General features: G+C 37.7%; 1 protein-coding gene across 7 annotated transcripts in view; it reads right to left on the minus strand.

The window, feature by feature from the left end:
- The window catches only part of PRDM5 (PR/SET domain 5), a 236,345-nt gene that overhangs the window by 124,821 nt on the left and 89,537 nt on the right, over positions 1-21,987 (minus strand). For all 7 annotated transcript variants that reach the window (XR_010156344.1, XM_009448212.4, XM_054683350.2 and 4 more), the window contains exons 4-5: positions 4,176-4,350; positions 1,373-1,547 (exon numbers count right to left, since the gene is read on the minus strand). Coding sequence is in view for 6 of the 7 variants with exons in the window: in XM_009448212.4 (XP_009446487.1) it covers positions 1,373-1,547; positions 4,176-4,350 (350 nt within the window). In the remaining variant the exon portion in view is untranslated. The remainder of the gene's footprint in view (positions 1-1,372; positions 1,548-4,175; positions 4,351-21,987) is intronic.

Below are 21,987 nucleotides of genomic sequence, written 5' to 3' on the forward strand. Positions count from 1 at the left end.
TGAAACTACACTAACTCTGAACAAAGTCATGTTCGTGATCCCTTTTTTCATTGTCTTTTGCCTTTTTAAATTTTTAGCAGTACCTTAACTATAAGCTCTTGCTCAGCAGTGTCTTTTGTATAAATATATAATACTAAATGCAATAAAAGCTAACCAGAATGCAACTTAACATCTATTTATTTAAAAGCATATAGTCCTTGCTTGTTTTTTAAGAACGTACAATAGAATTTCTAAATATGTAGTATCCTGCTATTTTAAAAGTTTTGATATTCTGAACATTTATTAAGTTTTAAGCACAATTTTCATCTCAATTTTTATAAGCAAAAGTTGATGCATATAATAATATTCATACAGTCTTAGTATGAAATGTAGCATATTTCAGAATTTTAGTTCAATGAAACACAAAAATGTAAAAATGTAACATTAAAACCTATGTTAAAGATTTCTTGCTCATAAGTAAGGTAACATTCTGTTAAAATGAGAAGCTAAGGTTGGAGAAAGAAAGTAAATGGCAGGATGGGAGCACATAAGAGAAGAGAGAAAGACATATGTTGATGAGATGGGACAATTTACATTACTTTCATATTGGAAGTCATTGGCTTCAACACAATGAGAGTCTACAGTTGCATCCAATATGTAAATATGCTTTTAAATTACTTAAATTCAATTATCTGATTAAAATTACAAACTTTAATGAGTAAAAAAATAAAACTTTACAAATGCATATACCTACTTTCTCACTTTTAACAATTTCTGATCCTGTAAAATATTTAAATAAAGATAATTTTATGTTGTTAATATAAATTGTTAAAATAAAAAAGGGTACAGAGCTATGTGTGGGATCATCTAATTAATCATATTGTTATATCTGGGACCTATGCATCTTTAAATTATTCCTCCAAAGTTGCTCTCAAATAAACAGTGCTTCCCAAAATGTCCAGGAATTCTTTATACTTTGAACTCCCCATTTCTTAAACGTTTTTTTTAACAGATTCCAGAAGGAATATAAAACGTAGACAACTAAAAGTCTGTTACCTCAAAGGAGTAACTAAATTAGGCATATCTGAATTTCAGATTAAACCAGTAAGCTTGATACATAATGGCAAATTAATAAATGGACAAAAACTAATTACCATAAACAGTGTTTATGTGTTAAAATCCATAATTTGAATATTTTAATAATCAACATACTATACTAAGAAGAGTTAATGACAATACCAATGTAAAATGCTTAATCTCTCATTCACACACAAACATGCGCGTGCGCGTGTGCACACACACACACACACACAGGTTAAAAACTATGAGTTAAGCTGAATGGAATAAACTGTGTTAGCTTATAATTTTAAAGATATTTCTTTAATATACGCACTGTCTTTGCAAAGCCTGCTTAACTGGGAATTTCTTCCCACAGTTTTTGCACTTAAATTCTTTCTCCTCTGTGGGTTTCTGGTGCAATGTCTGGAGATGCTCAGCAAGAATATCCTCACTGGTAAAACTCGATTCACATTGAGGACAAGCATAGTCCTCTTTACAGCCAAGGCGATCTGCACATTCACAAGGAAACATATTCATGAGACAAAAATTCAGAGCCAAGAAATGCTCAGTTTTGCTCTCATTTTAAATTAATTAATTAATTGTGCTTAATGATACCATATGAATAAATTCTTATTATCACTATAAATATTAATAGTATTTGGCCACAAAAAATAATAGCAAGTGTTACTAGAGAGAAATACATTATTTTCAAAATCACTTGTATTTCACCAAATTAATACAAAGTCAAATTCCTTATTTAATTCATCCTATAATGTTAACTTTTCAGATCAAAATGTTAAATTAGAAAACAAAAGCTATTCCTGAAATTGGTCATTTTTAGCTCATTTTTACCTTCACAAGGAGAAAAATCCAACTGATGCAAACTATATTGAATTACCAAGGAGAATCTCACATACATGTGAAAAAAGACCAAGGTCATAAAAACAGTGCTGATTAAGCTAGTAGAGTGAATTATGCTACACGGTCCCATATAGACTGGTGCAGGTCTGACCAAATTTCTCAGCGTGCTATTTAAATTACACATTTGTTTCTGATTATAAAATAAAATTAGACTTAGAAAATGCAGAAAATAAAAAACACCAATAATCCCATCAGGAAGAGACAACTGTCATAATATTACTGGCAAGCCTGACTTGCCTTTAGTGCATACATATTTTATGCGCAGTCTAAGAAGAGGTAAATTTGGGATCATACTTTATATACAATTTTATATGTTTTCCCATTTAACATCTTCTCAAGTCAAATGTTGGCATATTTTTAAACTTAAAGTACCACAATTTATTTAACCAAACTCTTCATTGTTAGACATTTGGGTGGCTTGTTTCTTTTGCTGTTTGTTTTTATTTTGTTTCTTTGCTTTTCTAAATAAAACTAAGAATTCTAAAATAAAAATAGCCATGGCACATGTATACATATGTAACAAACCTGCACATTGTGCACATGTACCCTAAAACTTAAAGTATAATAATAATAAAATAAAATTTAAAAAAAACCAAAATAGCCACAATGCAAGTGCTTGGTTCATGCGTTTAAAAAATTCTGTTTAAGTTTCTGTTGATTCTTTTTACAAAGATAATGAAAACTGGTATTTTAATAACTAAAGCAGAAGTCAGGGCAGTAATAGGTAAGTAGATTACTTATTTTTAAATTAAAATAATGGATAAAATAACTTGCCCTGGGGACAACAGGGAAAAAATAAAATACGAAAACAAAGAAAACACAGAATAACACAGAAATAATTCCCATCACCCAAAATATGATATTCCAAATAGCATAATGCATATAAGCCTGTCCTTATCTTCCCCTTAAATAATTCAACTAAAATAAAGAAACAGAAGCATAAGCTGGCAATGGTGACAGAATGTTCACACTTTCTCAGCCAATAACATGCAGTTAGAACAGAAAAAGTACAGGAAAAGCATACTACCACTTTGACTAATGAAACCAGTATCACTTCTGAAGTGGCTTTGCTACACAAAATGGAAAAGTACTGTATAGTAAGTATCAGCCTGCTATGGTCTGAATGTTTGTGAATCCCCAAAATTCATATGTTGAAACTGAAACCGCAATGGAATTGTATTAAGAGGTGGGCCCTTTAGGAGATGATTAGGTTATGAGCACTGTGTCCTCATGTATGGGCTTAATGCCCTTGTAAAAGAAGCCCAAGAGAGCTTGCTTGTCCCTTCTGTCACATGAGGACACAGCTAGAAGGTGCTATCTAATTAGAAACGGGCCCTCACCAGACACCAAATCTGCTGGCACCCTGATAGACTTCCTAGGCTCCAGAAACGTAAGCAATAAATTTCTGCTGCTTACCAAGTATCTAGTCTAAAGTATTTTGTTATAACAGCCTGAAAGGATAAAGACGAGGCCTATTACAAAATGTGAATACCTATAGCATCATTCATATATCCCTTAAATTTCCCTTAGGAGTAAAACACAACATAATAGAAACAAGGCCAATAATAATTGATTATTCCCTGGCAGTTAACAAGCAAGTGGCTGCAGTATTGACTGAGGAAGGTCTGACCTACGGTCACTGAAAGTTTTTGGTAACCACACTAGGGCAACCTAGCAATCCTCCAGGCTTCTGTGATCAGAACAGAAAGAGATGCCAAGAAGCTGCAGGTTCCCAAAAGATCCCAAACAAGAGGAATCAATCCCCTTTGGATCCAGCAGGCTCTCTTGTGTACCTCACCTCCACTCTCACCTTTTCCTATATGCAGATGAGAAAGTAAAGTCTCAGAAAGTCAGCAACTTGCCCAACGTTACAAGACTGATTAGTGGCAGAGCTATGGCAAGACTATAAAAATCCTCACTACTCATTACCCCAATGCGCCAGTGAGAGCAGTGAGAGCCGGGAGCTGCCCTAGCAATGCAGCCCTGCCTGCGGCCTAGGCAGTCCTATAGGGTACATCCATCACCCACTCCCAAAATACTTTTCCTGCTGTAACAAAGATGAGTCCACCACAGGATACCCTCGAGAATAATTTTGACAAAAACTAACTTTATTTGAGAATGCCATATTACAAGGCAACTATAATTCAACCACAGTTTAAACTACACTTTTTTCTACAACTTTTCTTCTCCCAGATCACCAATTAAAGATGCAATACCTTTTCTGCCCGCTGTTGATTGTCTTCTAGAATTTTCAACATCCCCTTCTTTGATGACTGTCATAATTTGCTGTTCTTCCTCCTCGGCCTCCATGTCACTATCCAGGTAGCCAATCAGAAGCTCCGTGTCTGTTTCTATATCTTCAACTGCCAAATAGAAAATGTTTTCTCCTTCCTGAAACAAATTTTTTTAAATGCTGAACCATTCATTTGTTTCTGATAGTAATTAAGAAATAATTTTAAGATACATTAATGGAGTACTATGTGTGCATGAAAAGTTATTACTTTTTTTTATTTCTAGTTGATCTGGGTGCTGAAAAAGGCAGGTGACAATATTCAGTTACCTGGCAAATAAAATACAAATACATATGACAAAAAGTGACATTTACACATGTCAAATGAAATTATGTTCAATTTTTAAAGTGAATTTTGCATCACTAACTGGCCTTATGCAAGCAACACTTTGTGGTGGCCTATAAATGTAGTTGTCATGCAACAGTGTCATTCACACATGCAGACAGAGAGCAATGAGATATCAATGATTTCATTATTATTAACACTAACACAAAACTTAAAAAAAAAAAAAAAGCCTTTCAAGTTCTAACACAAACCAGAGGAAGTGCAAATAAGTTCGTCCCCTGAAAGAATTTACTGAAACCTGGTCCCGAAATAGAAAAAATACTAGACATCTGGGAAGTTCAAGGTGTTGATGGAGCCATCATGTGTACCTCACCTCTTTGGTCTCTAAATCCCACAGAAATGACAGACACGAGAAAAAGAAAAAAAAAAAAAAACAAGGTCCACCATCAACATATCAAGATATTTTAGAAAGTCCTGGAAAACAGAAATCAGACATAGTCGAAATAATAGATAACTAATGCAGAGGAAACCTCGACCAATAACAGACACAGAAGAGGAATGCTACAAAGAACCTTCTTTCCAAGGAAACCCCAGAGAAACTTCACACTTGGAATCAACTGATACAAAAGCCATGCTGGGCCTTGGGCCAATCACCAGGGAAGCCAGAACTGAAGCTGTAAAGCGGGCTGTCCCCAGGAGAAAGCACCCAGAATTGCTCTCTTTTACATAGTTAAGGATTTGTTCTGGGAGGGTTCCTAGTGAGGCTGCTGAATATAAAGAAAAGCAAAACAGAGACTGAATTTATTGAACCTTCATAGTGGCAAAGGCAGGAAAGGACAAAGAAAGTAAGGTCCACCAATGAATGAAATTCAATAAAGCACAGAGCACAGAACAAAGCCTTCTCTCCTTTGGCAATATCATAGCACTTATGTTTAAAAGGAGGAGGAGGAAGACAAAGGAGAAGATGTGAGAGGGGAAGGAATAGGAGAGAGGGGAGGAAGGAGAGTGTATGCATGCATAGATTTATGTATATATGTAAACACAATTAGAACCTTCATGAAAAATTGCAAAGACATGCATCAAATTGTACATACAGTTATTTTGAGGATGGGAGAGGGGCTATATTCAACATTGTCTTAGTTTGGGAGGGCTTTTTTGAATAATAAGCATGACTACTTTGTAATTTTAAAACAATATATATTAGAAAATTTCATGGAAGAGACAGAAATTATGATCATATTCATCTAATACTATGGAAGGAAGGCTTGATTCAAAAGTTCAAAGCACTGAAGCAAATCTAATCATGTGCTACACTTAATTTATAGACATTCCTATAACATTTAGAACACTCTTGGAAGTTTTTAAATTTTATATATCCAAAAACATTAAAAAGGTTATTTCTAATTAAGATCACTGAATTAACTTATATACTATTGGTATTCTTAGTGCAACAAAAGCAAACAAGCAAAAAATATATAGACACTAAGCAAGAGGTCTCTTTAACTCAAAAGCAGCATTTTCCAGGTCTTTATTAGATGAGTTTTTAACTGTTTGGGTAACCCACTAACCTAATAAAGACTTCAGAATGCAATAATAAATATTAGTGTTTATCTGATCAATACCCATGAAAGTTAATTGAACCGTCATCCTAGTATATTAGTGATTAATTTTGTGATGGTTTTGATAGCACCAAGGAAAGATAATAATTTTTAATTTTAAAACATGATACCATTAACTTAAACTGTAATCACAGGATATGGCATGTCTGTTTAGAGGCTCTGTAATAAAAGAAAATTTTCATATACCAGCTAAAACTTTAATTTAATGAAAGTAATGGCAGCATTCCAGGCTCCACAGGACCAGCTGCATGGTTTTTCTCTGTTTGCCAAAAAATGTGATATAAAGAGGAATATAGTTACAGGTATTACTTCAATCTATTTATTTAATGGGAATGTCTGGATATCTCTGTACATATAATTCCAACCACTGTGCAGACCAACAGTCTCTTTCCTTTCATTTGCTACCCCAATACTATTAAGAAGTATCCTCTTAAGTCACTTCCTTGCATACACTGCACTAATTTTTGATCATCCTACAAATCCTGCAACTCTTCATGGTGTTGTTCTCCTCCCTGCAAACCTCAGATTGACAAGGCCTGCCAGATCCCTAATTTCTGGAGCCATTTTGTCCACCTGGAGGCTCATCCCAGGCCTAATCTCCTGCCCTTTGGCAGGAAGGATTTACAGTTGCTATAGTTTGGGTGTTCGTGCCCACAAACCTCATGTTGAAATGTGATCCCCAATGTTAGAGGTGGGGCCTGATGGGAAGTGTTTGGGTCATGGGGACAGACCTCTCATACACGGCTTAGTGCCGTTCTCAGTATAATGAATGAGTTCTTTCTCTATTACTTCCCCAGAGAGCTGATTATTAGAAAGAGACTGGCACCCTCCTTATCCCCTCTTTGACCACTACACATGTTTGTTTCACTTTACCTTCCACCATGAGTAGAAGCAGCCTGAAGCCATCACCAGAAGCAGATGCTGGCACCATACTTCAGTACAAGCCTAAAAAACTGTGAGCCAAATACACATTTTTTAATACATTACCCAGTGTCAGGTATTCCTTTATAGCAACACAAATGGACTAAGACAAGAGTGTTGCCCCAATGCTCTGGGACTCAGTATCAGCTTCCTGTCGTCATGTTACTGTTAGCCTAGCGATAACCTTGTGGTTCAGATTTGATCACTGGTTTAATATTCTCATCCTGAGATTAATTCTCCTTACTATATCTATCATTTCTGGTCTTAGGTTATTCCCTTGAGCACAGTCCCTCCTGGACGCCTTGTATATACACTTAAGATGAGCCACCTTCCTGTGACTCTGCCTAAGGGCTGAGATCCTGCTTGTGATTCAAGTCACTGGCTCCAGGTGATTTTATTAAAAACACTTAGAAACTTGTTCAACATCAAGGCCTGCTCAAAAGCAAATATTCCCCAGCCATCAGTTTTCAAAGCATTATAATTTGAATACAACATATTTATAGAATGAATGGTTTTACAATTGTTATTCATCTCTTGCCTATTGTTTTGAATTTTTTGTCTTTTTTTAGTCTCATTTCATTTTGCTTTATTTTATTTGCATGTTGTTTTTTGGCTCATTACTTCTACTGCACAGTGTTTGTAATATCAAAAAGTCACCATAGCCTACTGGCCCAACAATATAAGTTGAAAAAAAGTCAAATCTCCAACAATTGGTTTAAAACATTTATCAAATATCATTTTAATTTTTAAAAATGTATGTAAATCAATATGCCAAAAAAAGAAAATAATATGTAAACAATGGTGTTAATAGGGCTGTTTCTAATGGAGGAAATCGTGAGTACTTTGTATAGTCATCTTCTGCTCCTCTACATTTTATAATTTTCCTAGAATTAATTAATTTATTTTATTTGTTACTTTTGTAGTAAAAGATAACAATGGATAATTAATGAACCCTGTTCCTTGATACCAAGAAGCAGTACTATATGGCAACCAAAGAGAGCAGGACTTTGGGATGCTCAGGGTTCAAAGTCTCACTCTAGATTGACTAGCTATGTGACTGAGCAAACAGCCTAATCTCCCAAACCACCAATTTCCTCATCTGTAAAATGAAGAAAATAGTGGTGCCTATCTCATAGGATGGCTGTGAAGATTAAAGATGGTAATATTTGCAAAATCTAGCCAGATGCCCTACATGTGGAAAGCACTCATGAGTGGTAGTTACTATCATTACTATTTAACAAAAACTTGAATGCCAGTGGTTAACATATTTATTTTGTGTCCAAAGTCTGTTTCAACCAAACTATTACACAAAGTTGCTTTTACCGGGCTGCTTTGATTACAATTCGTTTGGTCAAAATGCTCTCAGCCAAAATATAAGACATCCAGCTCATTACCTTGGACTCATCCTTGACCCTTCCTCTCTCACACTCCATATACAATCTATCAGGAAATGGCATCTGCTTTCCCTTCAAAGCATGCTCAGAATGATTACTTCCCACTGCCTCCACTACTCACTGCTACAGTCCTCATCGAGTCACCACTATCTATGACCTGGATTAGTTTAATAGCCTCCCAGCTGTAAATAAATACAGGAAAAGTTGAGTAAGCTTTTAATAATATGTGTTGTTTTTCTTACTTATTGTTATTTATTACTTTTGTAATAAATCTGCCTGCCTAGTAGAGCTCTTAAATGCTCTGCCCTGGATCTCCTGTTGTCATGCTCTCTTCCACTGTTAACATGTTAAAGTGTTGCTCTGGTTTGGACCTCAGATACCAATCAATTGTCTGAACCATACCCAAGGTGTCCAACCATGAAGTCTGCCTGCAATTGAGGGGTTTCCAAGGATAGGGATTATTCAGTGCTAAAACTGAGAGAGTCCTGGGCAAACTAGGATAGTTGGATACCTAACTACACCCATCATGCTCTCCAAAATCACATTCTTAACTCCACTTAAGATTTCCTAACAACAATATTGACTGGGTCTACCTCCTTCACCATCTCCAGGTCCACATTAGGATTCTCAACATTTAGGACCAGTCATATTCCCAGATACGACTCCAACAGCTTACCAAGTGAACTCCCATCATCTGAATTTTCATGTCATTCTCTTATCCCCAAATCTCCTTCAAATGTACCTGCTCCTCTTCTTCCATCAAACTAGTACACTTCTCAGAAAACACAGAGCTAATTCCTACCTTAGTACAACTGCAAAGATGCCACTTGGCCCCTTGCTATAACTCCTCCATGTGCTCTGAGGCACAGCTCACTTTCATCCTCCTTCAAGAAACTTTCTCTAATCTACTAAATTCATGTAGGAACTTTTAATTAGGAGTTCTCTATATCAACTGTCTTAACTTCAGTTGGGCACATCATTTACTTCTGTGGTTTTTGTCACTTAATTCATGTGATCAATGAATTTCTAATATGTGTTGCTTTTACCTCCCCAAAAGATGATTTTCTCAAGTGGAAAAGAATTATCAAGTGCAAGCTAATCTCATAATACTTGCTCAATATTTTTAAAATAATAGGTAGTAAAATACTTGTGCCAGAAGAAAAACAACACATATTAATAAAAAGCTTACTCAACTTTTCCTTTATTTATTTACAGCTGGGAGGCTATTAAACTAAGCCAGGTCACAGATAGTGGTGACTCGATGAGGACTGTAGCAGTGAGTAGTGGAGGCAGTGGAAAGTAATCATTCTGAGCATGCTTTGAAGGGAAAGCAGATGCCATTTCCTGATAGATTGTATATGGAGTGTGAGAGAGGAAGGGTCAAGGATGAGTCCAAGGTAATGAAGTTTTCCCTGAAGCATTCAAAGATGCTGCTGTATTTAATAATGATTCTTCTTACAGATTCAAAACAAAACACTAACTGTGAATTTTTGCTTTAAATCTATCTCTTCTCTGTACACATAAATATAATTTCATGTGGACCTTCACTAAGGTACCGTAGAATATTAGTCAATTCAGTCAACAAATCTACAAACTGATTCATTCATAATCCCCAACCAAAAAAATTATTTTAGATGACAAATCGACTCACAAAGCCCTTCCTTCGGACAACAAATGCATTCTGATAAGAAAAGAAGAGAGTAGAATTTTGCTTCTTTGAACAAAGCTGAAAAACAATAGCAGTGGCTTAGATTGTATCAGACTGGTCATTTTGGTAACATCATATAATATGGAATTCAGATTTGCTGGCAAACACACACACAAAAGCTTCTCCAAATATGATGGTTGTCATGGTTTTCAAAAAAATTTTTGTAATAAAGATAAACAAATCCAGAAAAAAAGCAATAACCTGGCTAGGATGCTTCAGCAGAAAAGTCAGAGGTAGTGCCATGTGGTGTGGCCATTACAGAGCATTCTCTAGAGGCAGGGGCACCAACAAACTTCTTATGCATCAAATTAATCATTGCTAAATTCAGAAAGTTTAGAAGAGTAGTCATATAAATACAGCGATATTCAAATAACATTTGGACTTTCACGAATTTTGAATGGTTAACTTTATGTAAATGGTCTTAACACTATAAGAAAAAACTACTATCATCAGTATCTCACCTCACACTAATAACCTAATTCTTAGATTCCCAAGGTATCTCAGCACACTGGGTGGGAAGTTCCATCACAGAAAATCAATCCGTGGGTAATAGAATCCCAGCTCCTATGCAAAGGGCTAATATCAAGGCCTGAGGCAAAGTACTGGAGAAGCCAGCCAGATGGTAGGCTTTGGAACCCGATTAGGAAGTGCTCTGTCACTTCATGGCTATGTGGGCATCTTTCTTATCCCTATGGGCCTCAATGTCCTCATTGGAAAATAGAAAATACAATGCCCCTAGACTTATTAATGCTTTGGACTGGACTCTACTGCTAATTTCTGCTAATTACGTAGCCAAGAACGCTTAGAAGAAATAACAGTATCCCTCATTTATATAGCACTTTGCAGTTTCTAGTTTTTCATGTACTTTGTCTCATCTTACCTTCATGGAACCCTTGGAGATAGGAATGGAAATGTCCAGTACACTGGATAGATACTGGCTTGGGAGTCAGATAGACTTGAATTTGTATCCTAGTATATAACTGATTAGTTACAGATCTTAAGCAAGGTTATCTTAACTTGTCTTAGTCTAGATTTCCTCATCTATAAAGTGGGTTCAATAGTATCTACTTCAAAGAATTGTTTTGAGGATTAAATAATATAGAATATGTAAAGTATATCTGGCAGACAGGAAATGATTAGCATCAAGGTCTGTCTCCAATAGGAACTTCTCCAAAGGAGCCCCTCCAACACACCTGCATTTTACATATGGGAAAACTGAGGCTCAGAGATGAAAAATAAAATGTAAAGATCCCACAAATAGTAAATTCTAGAGCCAATCTAGAACCTGAGGCTAGGACTAGCATCATGAGAACTAGAATAATCAGGTCAGGAATGAAGTAGAATTAGTTATCAAATTATGCAACTATAATTTTAACTTCACTAGATAAAATATTTTCCAAATGAGCCTAAAATAATCCAATGCATTTATGGGCTGAAGGGAATTTGGCCCCATATAATTTTTTATTCTTTCTCTTTACTTCAGTGACTTACAAAATTATTCTTTTTTGGTCAAGCACTGGGCTCAAAACATACAGTTAACTTTGTGGCCTCAGTCTCAGGCACAGGAGAAGCTTACATTCCACTGCCTAGCTACATTTGATATTAATATATTCTTAGAGTAGTTCCTTATATGTGGTATATGACAGGAAGAACACTTTATCAAGACTATCTTCTGGCTTTGGCTTGGCCGCTCTGAGGCTCTGTCACCTTGGGGAAGCCTCTTATCATCAGTACTCTTATTTTATCTGTAAAATGATAGAGTTGGACTTTATAATCTCATTCCTTCTAGAGCTAGACTCAATCACAAGTGAAATAAACTCATCTTTAGGGGAGTCTAGTTAATGAATTTAAAAGGAAAAGTACATATAGAGGCTGATCTGATTACTGCTTTCCCTCTCAGACCTCACCCTACTAAAACAAAGCATGGTATGGAATTAAGAGAAATACTTAACTAGGATTCCTATGAAAAGCTGGAATATACAACCTTGTAAGGTTGAGAGGCCCATTCTCCAAAATTACATAGCGTAACATAAGCCATGCTTTAATAAGATTTTATCAACATGACTACTTCTGTACTGTGGTAATGGTTAGGACCAAATGAACTCAAGATGCCTTCCAGTCTAATTATTTCTGCTTCTATCACTACACAGAAACATTTACTCCTAGATATCTAGGCAATAAATCTAATTTTCAAATTCTCTATGACCCTTCCACATCCGGCATTATGTGTACACCTCAACTTTCTCTGATAATTTGCTCTTTGTCTCTTCTCAAGTGCCATGCCTCACTAGGATAAATCTATCCTAATGAACTCATGCATCTGAGGTTCAGTTCTGCTATTTCAAAACAGTAAAAGTCTCTTGTTTCACAAGGAAATACTAGTCCCCACTGTGTGCAAATAAATATAACTCCAGGAGAGGCCACGGGTAATTTGGTATTTCAGCTGTATCTGTACGTCGCTTAACTCAGTTTTTGTTTACTTGTTGGCAGGCTGCTATCCACATGTGGACACTGTAAGAAAAACCATGATTGTGAAATTGGCAAAGGTACAATTCATTATATTGAAAAGGTAGTAAATTGTGAAAATCCACACTATCCAGCTAACATGACTAATGGGTAATCCATGGAAAAGGGAATTATCTTCAAAACAATGCAAGGGCTTATAAATGAACAACTTATACCAGTGTAGAGGGAAAAAAAAGTCTCTGGACTGCTATCCAATAATCAATAGAAATAAAAGACAAGCGATGAAGGTGCAAAAAAGAAAACAGAATGAAACAGTAAAGATTTCATATTTAATATCCTCTCATATAAAGCTTCTTTACTAAACTCCTGAATCAGTCTTAACCTGTGTATTGATATGTCTATAGCACTCAACATACAAAGCTGACAAACATCAAGAAAAAAATCATTTCCACATTAAAATTCACAAAATGTATCTATAATCCAACAATAAAACCAAAAGTCTTTAAGACATAACTGTAATAGACAGGATTCCTGTTTATTCACTCTCTTCCCAGTAAGAGGACTTTCCCAACTTGCTATGTGACTCAGAAAGTTACCTTTGGGGAGTGGGTATACCTTATGAGTTTGGCCAGGTGACTTGCACTAACCGATGAAATGTGAACAGAAGCAAAGTGAACCACGTTCAAGTGAAAGCTTTAAAAATCATCACATTTTGGCCGCCGCTCTCTTTTCCCTCTGCCAGGAAAACACATGTCCCTGATAAGGGTTGTATCTTCAGATGCCATGTGGAGCCAAGCTGTGGACAGAGTCATAGCCTCTGGCAGCCTATACTTTGTCAGCAAGAAATAAACCTCTGTTGCTATAAACCACTAAGAGTTTAGGGTTGTTCGTTGGAGTGGTCTTCTGAGCAAAAATTGACTGAAGCAGAATAATATTCTTAAAAATTATTTTATTTGAAAATAAGAAGCAAGTGACTTGAAATCAAGGAAAATAATGTGAGGCAGAAAATGACAGATGTATTCAAAACAAAGAACAGGGAAGGATACACTGATTTCATGTTCAGAGTGCATTAATCAGGTCATATAAGAAAGATGAAGCTTCAAACAACTGCAAATAAAATCTGGTTTGCTAGTCATAGCTTATAATCAGCCATACAGGGAGGAAACAGTTTAGTATGATTCCTAAAAACAGAATACTATATTAAACAAAAAAATCAACTCTATAAGCAAAGAATATCAATCACAAATTACTAACATATATGTGTATGTATACACATATCTTTCTCTGAGGGGCTCAAGCAGAGCTAGTAATGTTTGAACCATCTCATGACACAAATCTGATATTGTGGAGAAAAGAATCAACAAAAAAGAACATAAACAGAAAAAGTTGCTACTTTTTCTTGTGATGTGAGCTTGGGAAGCAGTGGCTTTTGAAAGAAAAATATATACACTTCACTTTTTTATTTAAAAATAAGTTATCAATATTGACAAACCATGAAAGTGTTGAATCAGATAGTGCTGTGGAGGAGAGGGCAGCCGTTTTACAAACAAGTGATTAGAGGGCGGACATGTTCTTATTGCAAATTTGCTTTATTTACATCAGAAGCTCTTTTAACTGACCTCCCCTTAATTAGGTCCTAAACTTAACTGACACTCTGCATACCACAAAATCTACTGAATGATGCCCCACCTGAAGTCTTCTCAATTAGGAAGCTGCTGTCTTCTTGTTTGCCCACACATTCTGTTCCTACCACCTGACTGTCAGGCATGCTTCCCACAGTCCCACGCATTCATTCCTACACCTGTTTAAAACACTGGGGACAAGTTACTTTAATCATATAATTGAACTATATTTCAAATAAAATAAAGACAGCTGAGTAAGAAAAATTCAATTGTTTCTAAGAAAATCAATTGAATGTTTTGAAAAGTCTCAACGATAAGTCTATAAAAGAAATAGCCAAATTATATGAGGCAAAACAATTATAAAAGATAGGGGAAAATCACAACTCTAGAAGGACTCTGAACTTAGGATGCTTTGCAAGAGTCTACTTATACTACTTTAAAAAGAGTAAAACTGGATATTGAGTGGTTATGAAAAAATATGACAGCAAATGCTAATGAGAGAACCTATACTTAGAACCAAGAAAGCTTTGGTCATAGATCAGTAAATTGGTAAATAAATATAGATTTATAAAACTGAAGGTAAAATAAAATGTTTGAAGTATCAAGTCTATGATCCCATACTGGGGCCAACTTTTATTAACTTAACATTAATTGGTCCACATCACATCAAAAAAGAGAGTGTCAACTAAATTATTATATAAGCAAGTGTGAGGAACAGGCCCCCCATACATACTTCCTAACCATCTGTGCTGGTCCTATCAGAGTCTTTTCCATGTTCATCTGTATTTATTTAGCTGAATCCCCAACTGGGTTGGAAGCTCCATGGGGAAGGAATCATACACCCAAATTCTATTAGTCCATTCTCACGCTGCTATGAAGAAATACCTGGGACTAGGATATTTATAAAGGAAAGAGGTTTAATTAACTCACAGTTCTGCATGGCTGGGGAGGCCTCAGGAAACTTACAATCATGGCAGAAGGCATCTCTTCTGGGGGCAGGGGAGATAACTAGTCCCCAGCAAATGAGGAAGCCCCGTATAAAACCATCAAATCATGTGAGAACTAAATCACTGTCATGAGAACAGAGTAGGGGAAACTGTCCCCATGATTCAATTATCTCTACCTGATTCCTCCCACAGCACATGAGGATTATGGGAACTACAATTCAAGATGAGAGTTGGGTGGGAACACAGCCAAACTATATCACAAATTACATATAAATTATTCCCCAAATATTCATTTATGCTGTATTGCATGAGAATTAGCTAAACACAAACCTCTCTTTTCCCTGGCCTCCTCACTTCCCCATGAGCTTGTGAGCCCCCTGAGGGCAGGCACTATATCATATTCACCTTTGTGCAACCTCAGTACCTGATGTGATACTTTGCTCACTGAAGGCTATCAACAAAGTATCTGCTGAATTGAATCAAATATGAGAAAAAAATTGTCATTTCCTTTTGAATTAGTAAGACAGTAAAGGCAAGAATGTCATTCAGAAAGTAGAATGAGCTACAATGGGGTTGTAGAATAAATTTCCTATTCTCAACAAATTCTTAAGAAGTCAAAAGTTGGTCAACAGTTGAGAGGGTGAGAGGGTTTCACTCAAATCTTTAAAAAAGATTAGACAAGTAACTGTGCTCCCTGGAAAGAGAACCAGCATTGTGCCAAGCATACACCCATTTGACATACCAGAAACATATTAGATAGCTGAAAGTTTATTCAGGAGGAGCCAAGATGGCCGAATAGGAACAGCTCCGGTCTACAGCTCCCAGCGTGAGCGACGCAGAAGACGGGTGATTTCTGCATTTCCATCTGAGGTACCGGGTTCATCTCACTAGGAAGTGCCAGACAGTGGGCGCAGGCCAGTGGGTGCGCGTACCGTGCGCGAGCCGAAGCAGGGCGAGGCATTGCCTCACCTGGGAAGCACAACGGGTCAGGGAGTTCCCTTTCCGAGTCAAAGAAAGGGGTGACGGACGCACCTGGAAAACTCGGGCCACTCCCACCCGAATATTGCGCGTTTCAGACCGGCTTAAAAAACGGCGCACCACGAGACTATATCCCACACCTGGCTCGGAGGGTCCTACGCCCTCGGAATCTCGCTGATTGCTAGCACAGCAGTCTGAGATCAAACTGCAAGGCGGCAGCGAGGCTGGGGGAGGGGCGCCCGCCATTGCCCAGGCTTGCTTAGGTAAACAAAGCAGCCAGGAAGCTCGAACTGGGTGGAGCCCACCACAGCTCAAGGAGGCCTGCCTGCCTCTGTAGGCTCCACCTCTGGGGGCAGGGCACAGACAAACAAAAAGACAGCAGTAACCTCTGCAGACTTAAATGTCCCTGTCTGACAGCTTTGAAGAGAGCAGTGGTTCTCCCAGCACGCAGCTGGAGATCTGAGAACGGGCAGACTGCCTCCTCAAGTGGGTCCCTAACCCCTGACCCCCGAGCAGCCTAACTGGGAGGCACCCCCCAGCAGGGGCACACTGACACCTCACACGGCAGGGTATTCCAACAGACCTGCAGCTGAGGGTCCTGTCTGTTAGAAGGAAAACTAACAAACAGAAAGGACATCCACACCGAAAACCCATCTGTACATCACAATCATCAAAGACCAAAAGTAGATAAAACCACAAAGATGGGGAGAAAACAGAACAGAAAAACAGGAAACTCTAAAATGCAGAGCGCCTCTCCTCCTCCAAAGGAACGCAGTTCCTCACCAGCAACGGAACAAAGCTGGATGGAGAATGATTTTGACGAGCTGAGAGAAGAAGGCTTCAGACGATCAAATTACTCTGAGCTACGGGAGGACATTCAAACCAAAGGCAAAGAAGTTGAAAACTTTGAAAAAAATTTAGAAGAATGTATAACTAGAATAACCAATACAGAGATGTGCTTAAAGGAGCTGATGGAGCTGAAAACCAAGGCTCGAGAACTACGTGAAGAATGCAGAAGCCTCAGGAGCCGATGTGATCAACTGGAAGAAAGGGTATCAGCAATGGAAGATGAAATGAATGAAACGAAGCGAGAAGGGAAGTCTAGAGAAAAAAGAATAAAAAGAAATGAGCAAAGCCTCCAAGAAATATGGGACTATGTGAAAAGACCAAATCTACGTCTGATTGGTGTACCTGAAAGTGATGCGGAGAATGAAACCAAGTTGGAAAACACTCTGCAGGATATTATCCAGGAGAACTTCCCCAATCTAGCAAGGCAGGCCAACGTTCAGATTCAGGAAATACAGAGAACACCACAAAGATACTCCTCGAGAAGAGCAACTCCAAGACACATAATTGTCAGATTCACCAAAGTTGAAATGAAGGAAAAAAATGTTAAGGGCAGCCAGACAGAAAGGTCAGGTTACCCTCAAAGGGAAGCCCATCAGACTAACAGCGGATCTCTCGGCAGAAACCCTACAAGCCAGAAGAGAGTGGGGGCCAATATTCAACATTCTTAAAGAAAAGAATTTTCAACCCAGAATTTCATATCCAGCCAAACTAAGCTTCATAAGTGAAGGAGAAATAAAATACTTTACAGACAAGCAAATGCTGACCGATTTTGTCACCACCAGGCCTGCCCCAAAAGAGCTCCTGAAGGAAGCGCTAAATATGGAAAGGAACAACCGGTACCAGCCGCTGCAAAATCATGCCAAAATGTAAAGACCATCAAGACTAGGAAGAAACTGCATCAACTAACGAGCAAAATCACCAGCTAACATCATAATGACAGGATCAAATTCACACATAACAATATTAACTTTAAATGTAAACGGACTAAATTCTCCAATTAAAAGACACAGACTGGCAAGTTGGATAAAGAGTCAAGACCCATCAGTGTGCTGTATTCAGGAAACCCATCTCACGTGCAGAGACACACATAGGCTCAAAATAAAAGGATGGAGGAAGATCTACCAAGCAAATGGAAAACAAAAAAAGGCAGGGGTTGCAATCCTAGTCTCTGATAAAACAGACTTTCAACCAACAAAGATCAAAAGAGACAAAGAAGGCCATTACATAATGGTAAAGGGATCAATTCAACAAGACGAGCTAACTATCCTAAATATTTATGCACCCAATACAGGAGCACCCAGGTTCATAAAGCAAGTCCTGAGTGACCTACAAAGAGACTTAGACTCCCACACATTAATAATGGGAGACTTTAACACCCCACTGTCAACATTAGACAGATCAACGAGACAGAAAGTCAACAAGGATACCCAGGAATTGAACTCAGCTCTGCACCAAGCAGACCTAATAGACATCTACAGAACTCTCCACCCCAAATCAACAGAATATACATTTTTTTCAGCACCACACCACACCTATTCCAAAATTGACCACATAGTTGGAAGTAAAGCTCTCCTCAGCAAATGTAAAAGAACAGAAATTATAACAAACTATCTCTCAGACCACAGTGCAATCAAACTAGAACTCAGGATTAAGAATCTCACTCAAAGCCGCTCAACTACATGGAAACTGAACAACCTGCTCCTGAATGACTGCTGGGTACATAACGAAATGAAGGCAGAAATAAAGATGTTCTTTGAAACCAATGAGAACAAAGATACAACATACCAGAATCTCTGGGATGCATTCAAAGCAGTGTGCAGAGGGAAATTTATAGCACTAAATGCCCACAAGAGAAAGCAGGAAAGATCCAAAATTGACACCCTAACATCACAATTAAAAGAACTAGAAAAGCAAGAGCAAACACATTCAAAAGCTAGCAGAAGGCAAGAAATAACTAAAATCAGAGCAGAACTGAAGGAAATAGAGACACAAAAAACCCTTCAAAAAATTAATGAATCCAGGAGCTGGTTTTTTGAAAGGATCAACAAAATTGATAGACCGCTAGCAAGAGTAATAAAGAAAAAAAGAGAGAAGAATCAAATAGACGCAATAAAAAATGATAAAGGGGATATCACCACCGATCCCACAGAAATACAAACTACCATCAGAGAATACTACAAACACCTCTACGCAAATAAACTAGAAAATCTAGAAGAAATGGATACATTCCTCGACACATACACTCTCCCAAGACTAAACCAGGAAGAAGTTGAATCTCTGAATAGACCAATAACAGGAGCTGAAATTGTGGCAATAATCAATAGTTTACCAACCAAAAAGAGTCCAGGACCAGATGGATTCACAGCCGAATTCTACCAGAGGTACAAGGAGGAACTGGTACCATTCCTTCTGAAACTATTCCAATCAATAGAAAAAGAGGGAATCCTCCCTAACTCATTTTATGAGGCCAGCATCATTCTGATACCAAAGCCTGGCAGAGACACAACCAAAAAAGAGAATTTTAGACCAATATCCTTGATGAACATTGATGCAAAAATCCTCAATAAAATACTGGCAAACCAAATCCAGCAGCACATCAAAAAGCTTATCCACCATGATCAAGTGGGCTTCATCCCTGGGATGCAAGGCTGGTTCAACATACGCAAATCAATAAATGTAATCCAGCATATAAACAGAGCCAAAGACAAAAACCACATGATTATCTCAATAGATGCAGAAAAAGCCTTTGACAAAATTCAACAACCCTTCATGCTAAAAACTCTCAATAAATTAGGTATTGATGGGACATATTTCAAAATAATAAGAGCTATCTATGACAAACCCACAGCCAATATCATACTGAATGGGCAAAAACTGGAAGCATTCCCTTTGAAAACTGGCACAAGACAGGGATGCCCTCTCTCACCGCTCCTATTCAACATAGTGTTGGAAGTTCTGGCCAGGGCAATCAGGCAGGAGAAGGAAATAAAGGGTATTCAATTAGGAAAAGAGGAAGTCAAATTGTCCCTGTTTGCAGACGACATGATTGTTTATCTAGAAAACCCCATTGTCTCAGCCCAAAATCTCCTTAAGCTGATAAGCAACTTCAGCAAAGTCTCAGGATACAAAATCAATGTACAAAAATCACAAGCATTCTTATACACCAACAACAGACAAACAGAGAGCCAAATCATGAGTGAACTCCCATTCACAATTGCTTCAAAGAGAATAAAATACCTAGGAATCCAACTTACAAGGGATGTGAAGCACCTCTTCAAGGAGAACTACAAACCACTGCTCAAGGAAATAAAAGAGGATACAAACAAATGGAAGAACATTCCTTGCTCATGGGTAGGAAGAATCAATATCGTGAAAATGGCCATACTGCCCAAGGTAATTTACAGATTCAATGCCATCCCCATCAAGCTACCAATGACTTTCTTCACAGAATTGGAAAAAACTACTTTAAAGTTCATATGGAACCAAAAGAGAGCCCGCATCGCCAAGTCAATCCTAAGCCAAAAGAACAAAGCTGGAGGCATCACACTACCTGACTTCAAACTATACTACAAGGCTACAGTAACCAAAACAGCATGGTACTGGTACCAAAACAGAAATATAGATCAATGGAACAGAACAGAGCCCTCAGAAATAACGCCGCTTACCTACAACTATCTGATCTTTGACAAACCTGAGAAAAACAAGCAATGGGGAAAGGATTCCCTATTTAATAAATGGTGCTGGCAAAACTGGCTAGCCATATGTAGAAAGCTGAAACTGGATCCCTTCCTTACACCTTATACAAAAATCAATTCAAGATGGATTAAAGATTTAAACGTTAGATCTAAAACCATAAAAACCCTAGAAGAAAACCTAGGCATTACCATTCAGGACATAGGCGTGGGCAAGGACTTCATGTCCAAAACACCAAAAGCAATGGCAACAAAAGCCAAAATTGACAAATGGGATCTAATTAAACTAAAGAGCTTCTGCACAGCAAAAGAAACTACCATCAGAGTAAATAGGCAACCTACAACATGGGAGAAAATTTTCGCAACCTACTCATCTGACAAAGGGCTAATATCCAGAATCTACAGTGAACTCAAACAAATTTACAAGAAAAAAACAAACAACCCCATCAAAAAGTGGGCAAAGGACATGAACAGGCACTTCTCAAAAGAAGACATTTATGCAGCCAAAAAACACATGAAAAAATGCTCATCATCACTGGCCATCAGAGAAATGCAAATCAAAACCACTATGAGATATCATCTCACACCAGTTAGAATGGCAATCATTCAAAAGTCAGGAAACAACAGGTGCTGGAGAGGATGTGGAGAAATAGGAACACTTTTACACTGTTGGTGGGACTGTAAACTAGTTCAACCATTGTGGAAGTCAGTGTGGCGATTCCTCAGGGATCTAGAACTAGAAATACCATTTGACCCAGCCATCCCATTACTGGGTATATACCCAAATGACTATAAATCATGCTGCTATAAAGACACATGCACACGTATGTTTATTGCGGCATTATTCACAATAGCAAAGACTTGGAACCAACCCAAATGTCCAACAATGATAGACTGGATTAAGAAAATGTGGCACATATACACCATGGAATACTATGCAGCCATAAAAAATGATGAGTTCATATCCTTTGTAGGGACATGGATGAAATTGGAAACCATCATTCTCAGTAAACTATCGCAAGAACAAAAAACAAAACACCGCATATTCTCACTCATAGGTGGGAATTGAACAATGAGATCACATGGACACAGGAAGGGGAATATCATACTCTGGGGACTGTGGTGGGGAGGGGGGAGGGGGGAGGGATAGCATTGGGAGATATACCTAATGCTAGATGACGAGTTAGTGGGTGCAGCGCACCAGCATGGCACATGTATACATATGTAACTAACCTGCACAATGTGCACATGTACCC

Source organism: Pan troglodytes, chromosome 3 (genome assembly GCF_028858775.2).
Source record: "Pan troglodytes isolate AG18354 chromosome 3, NHGRI_mPanTro3-v2.0_pri, whole genome shotgun sequence".
Lineage (NCBI taxonomy): Eukaryota > Metazoa > Chordata > Mammalia > Primates > Hominidae > Pan > Pan troglodytes.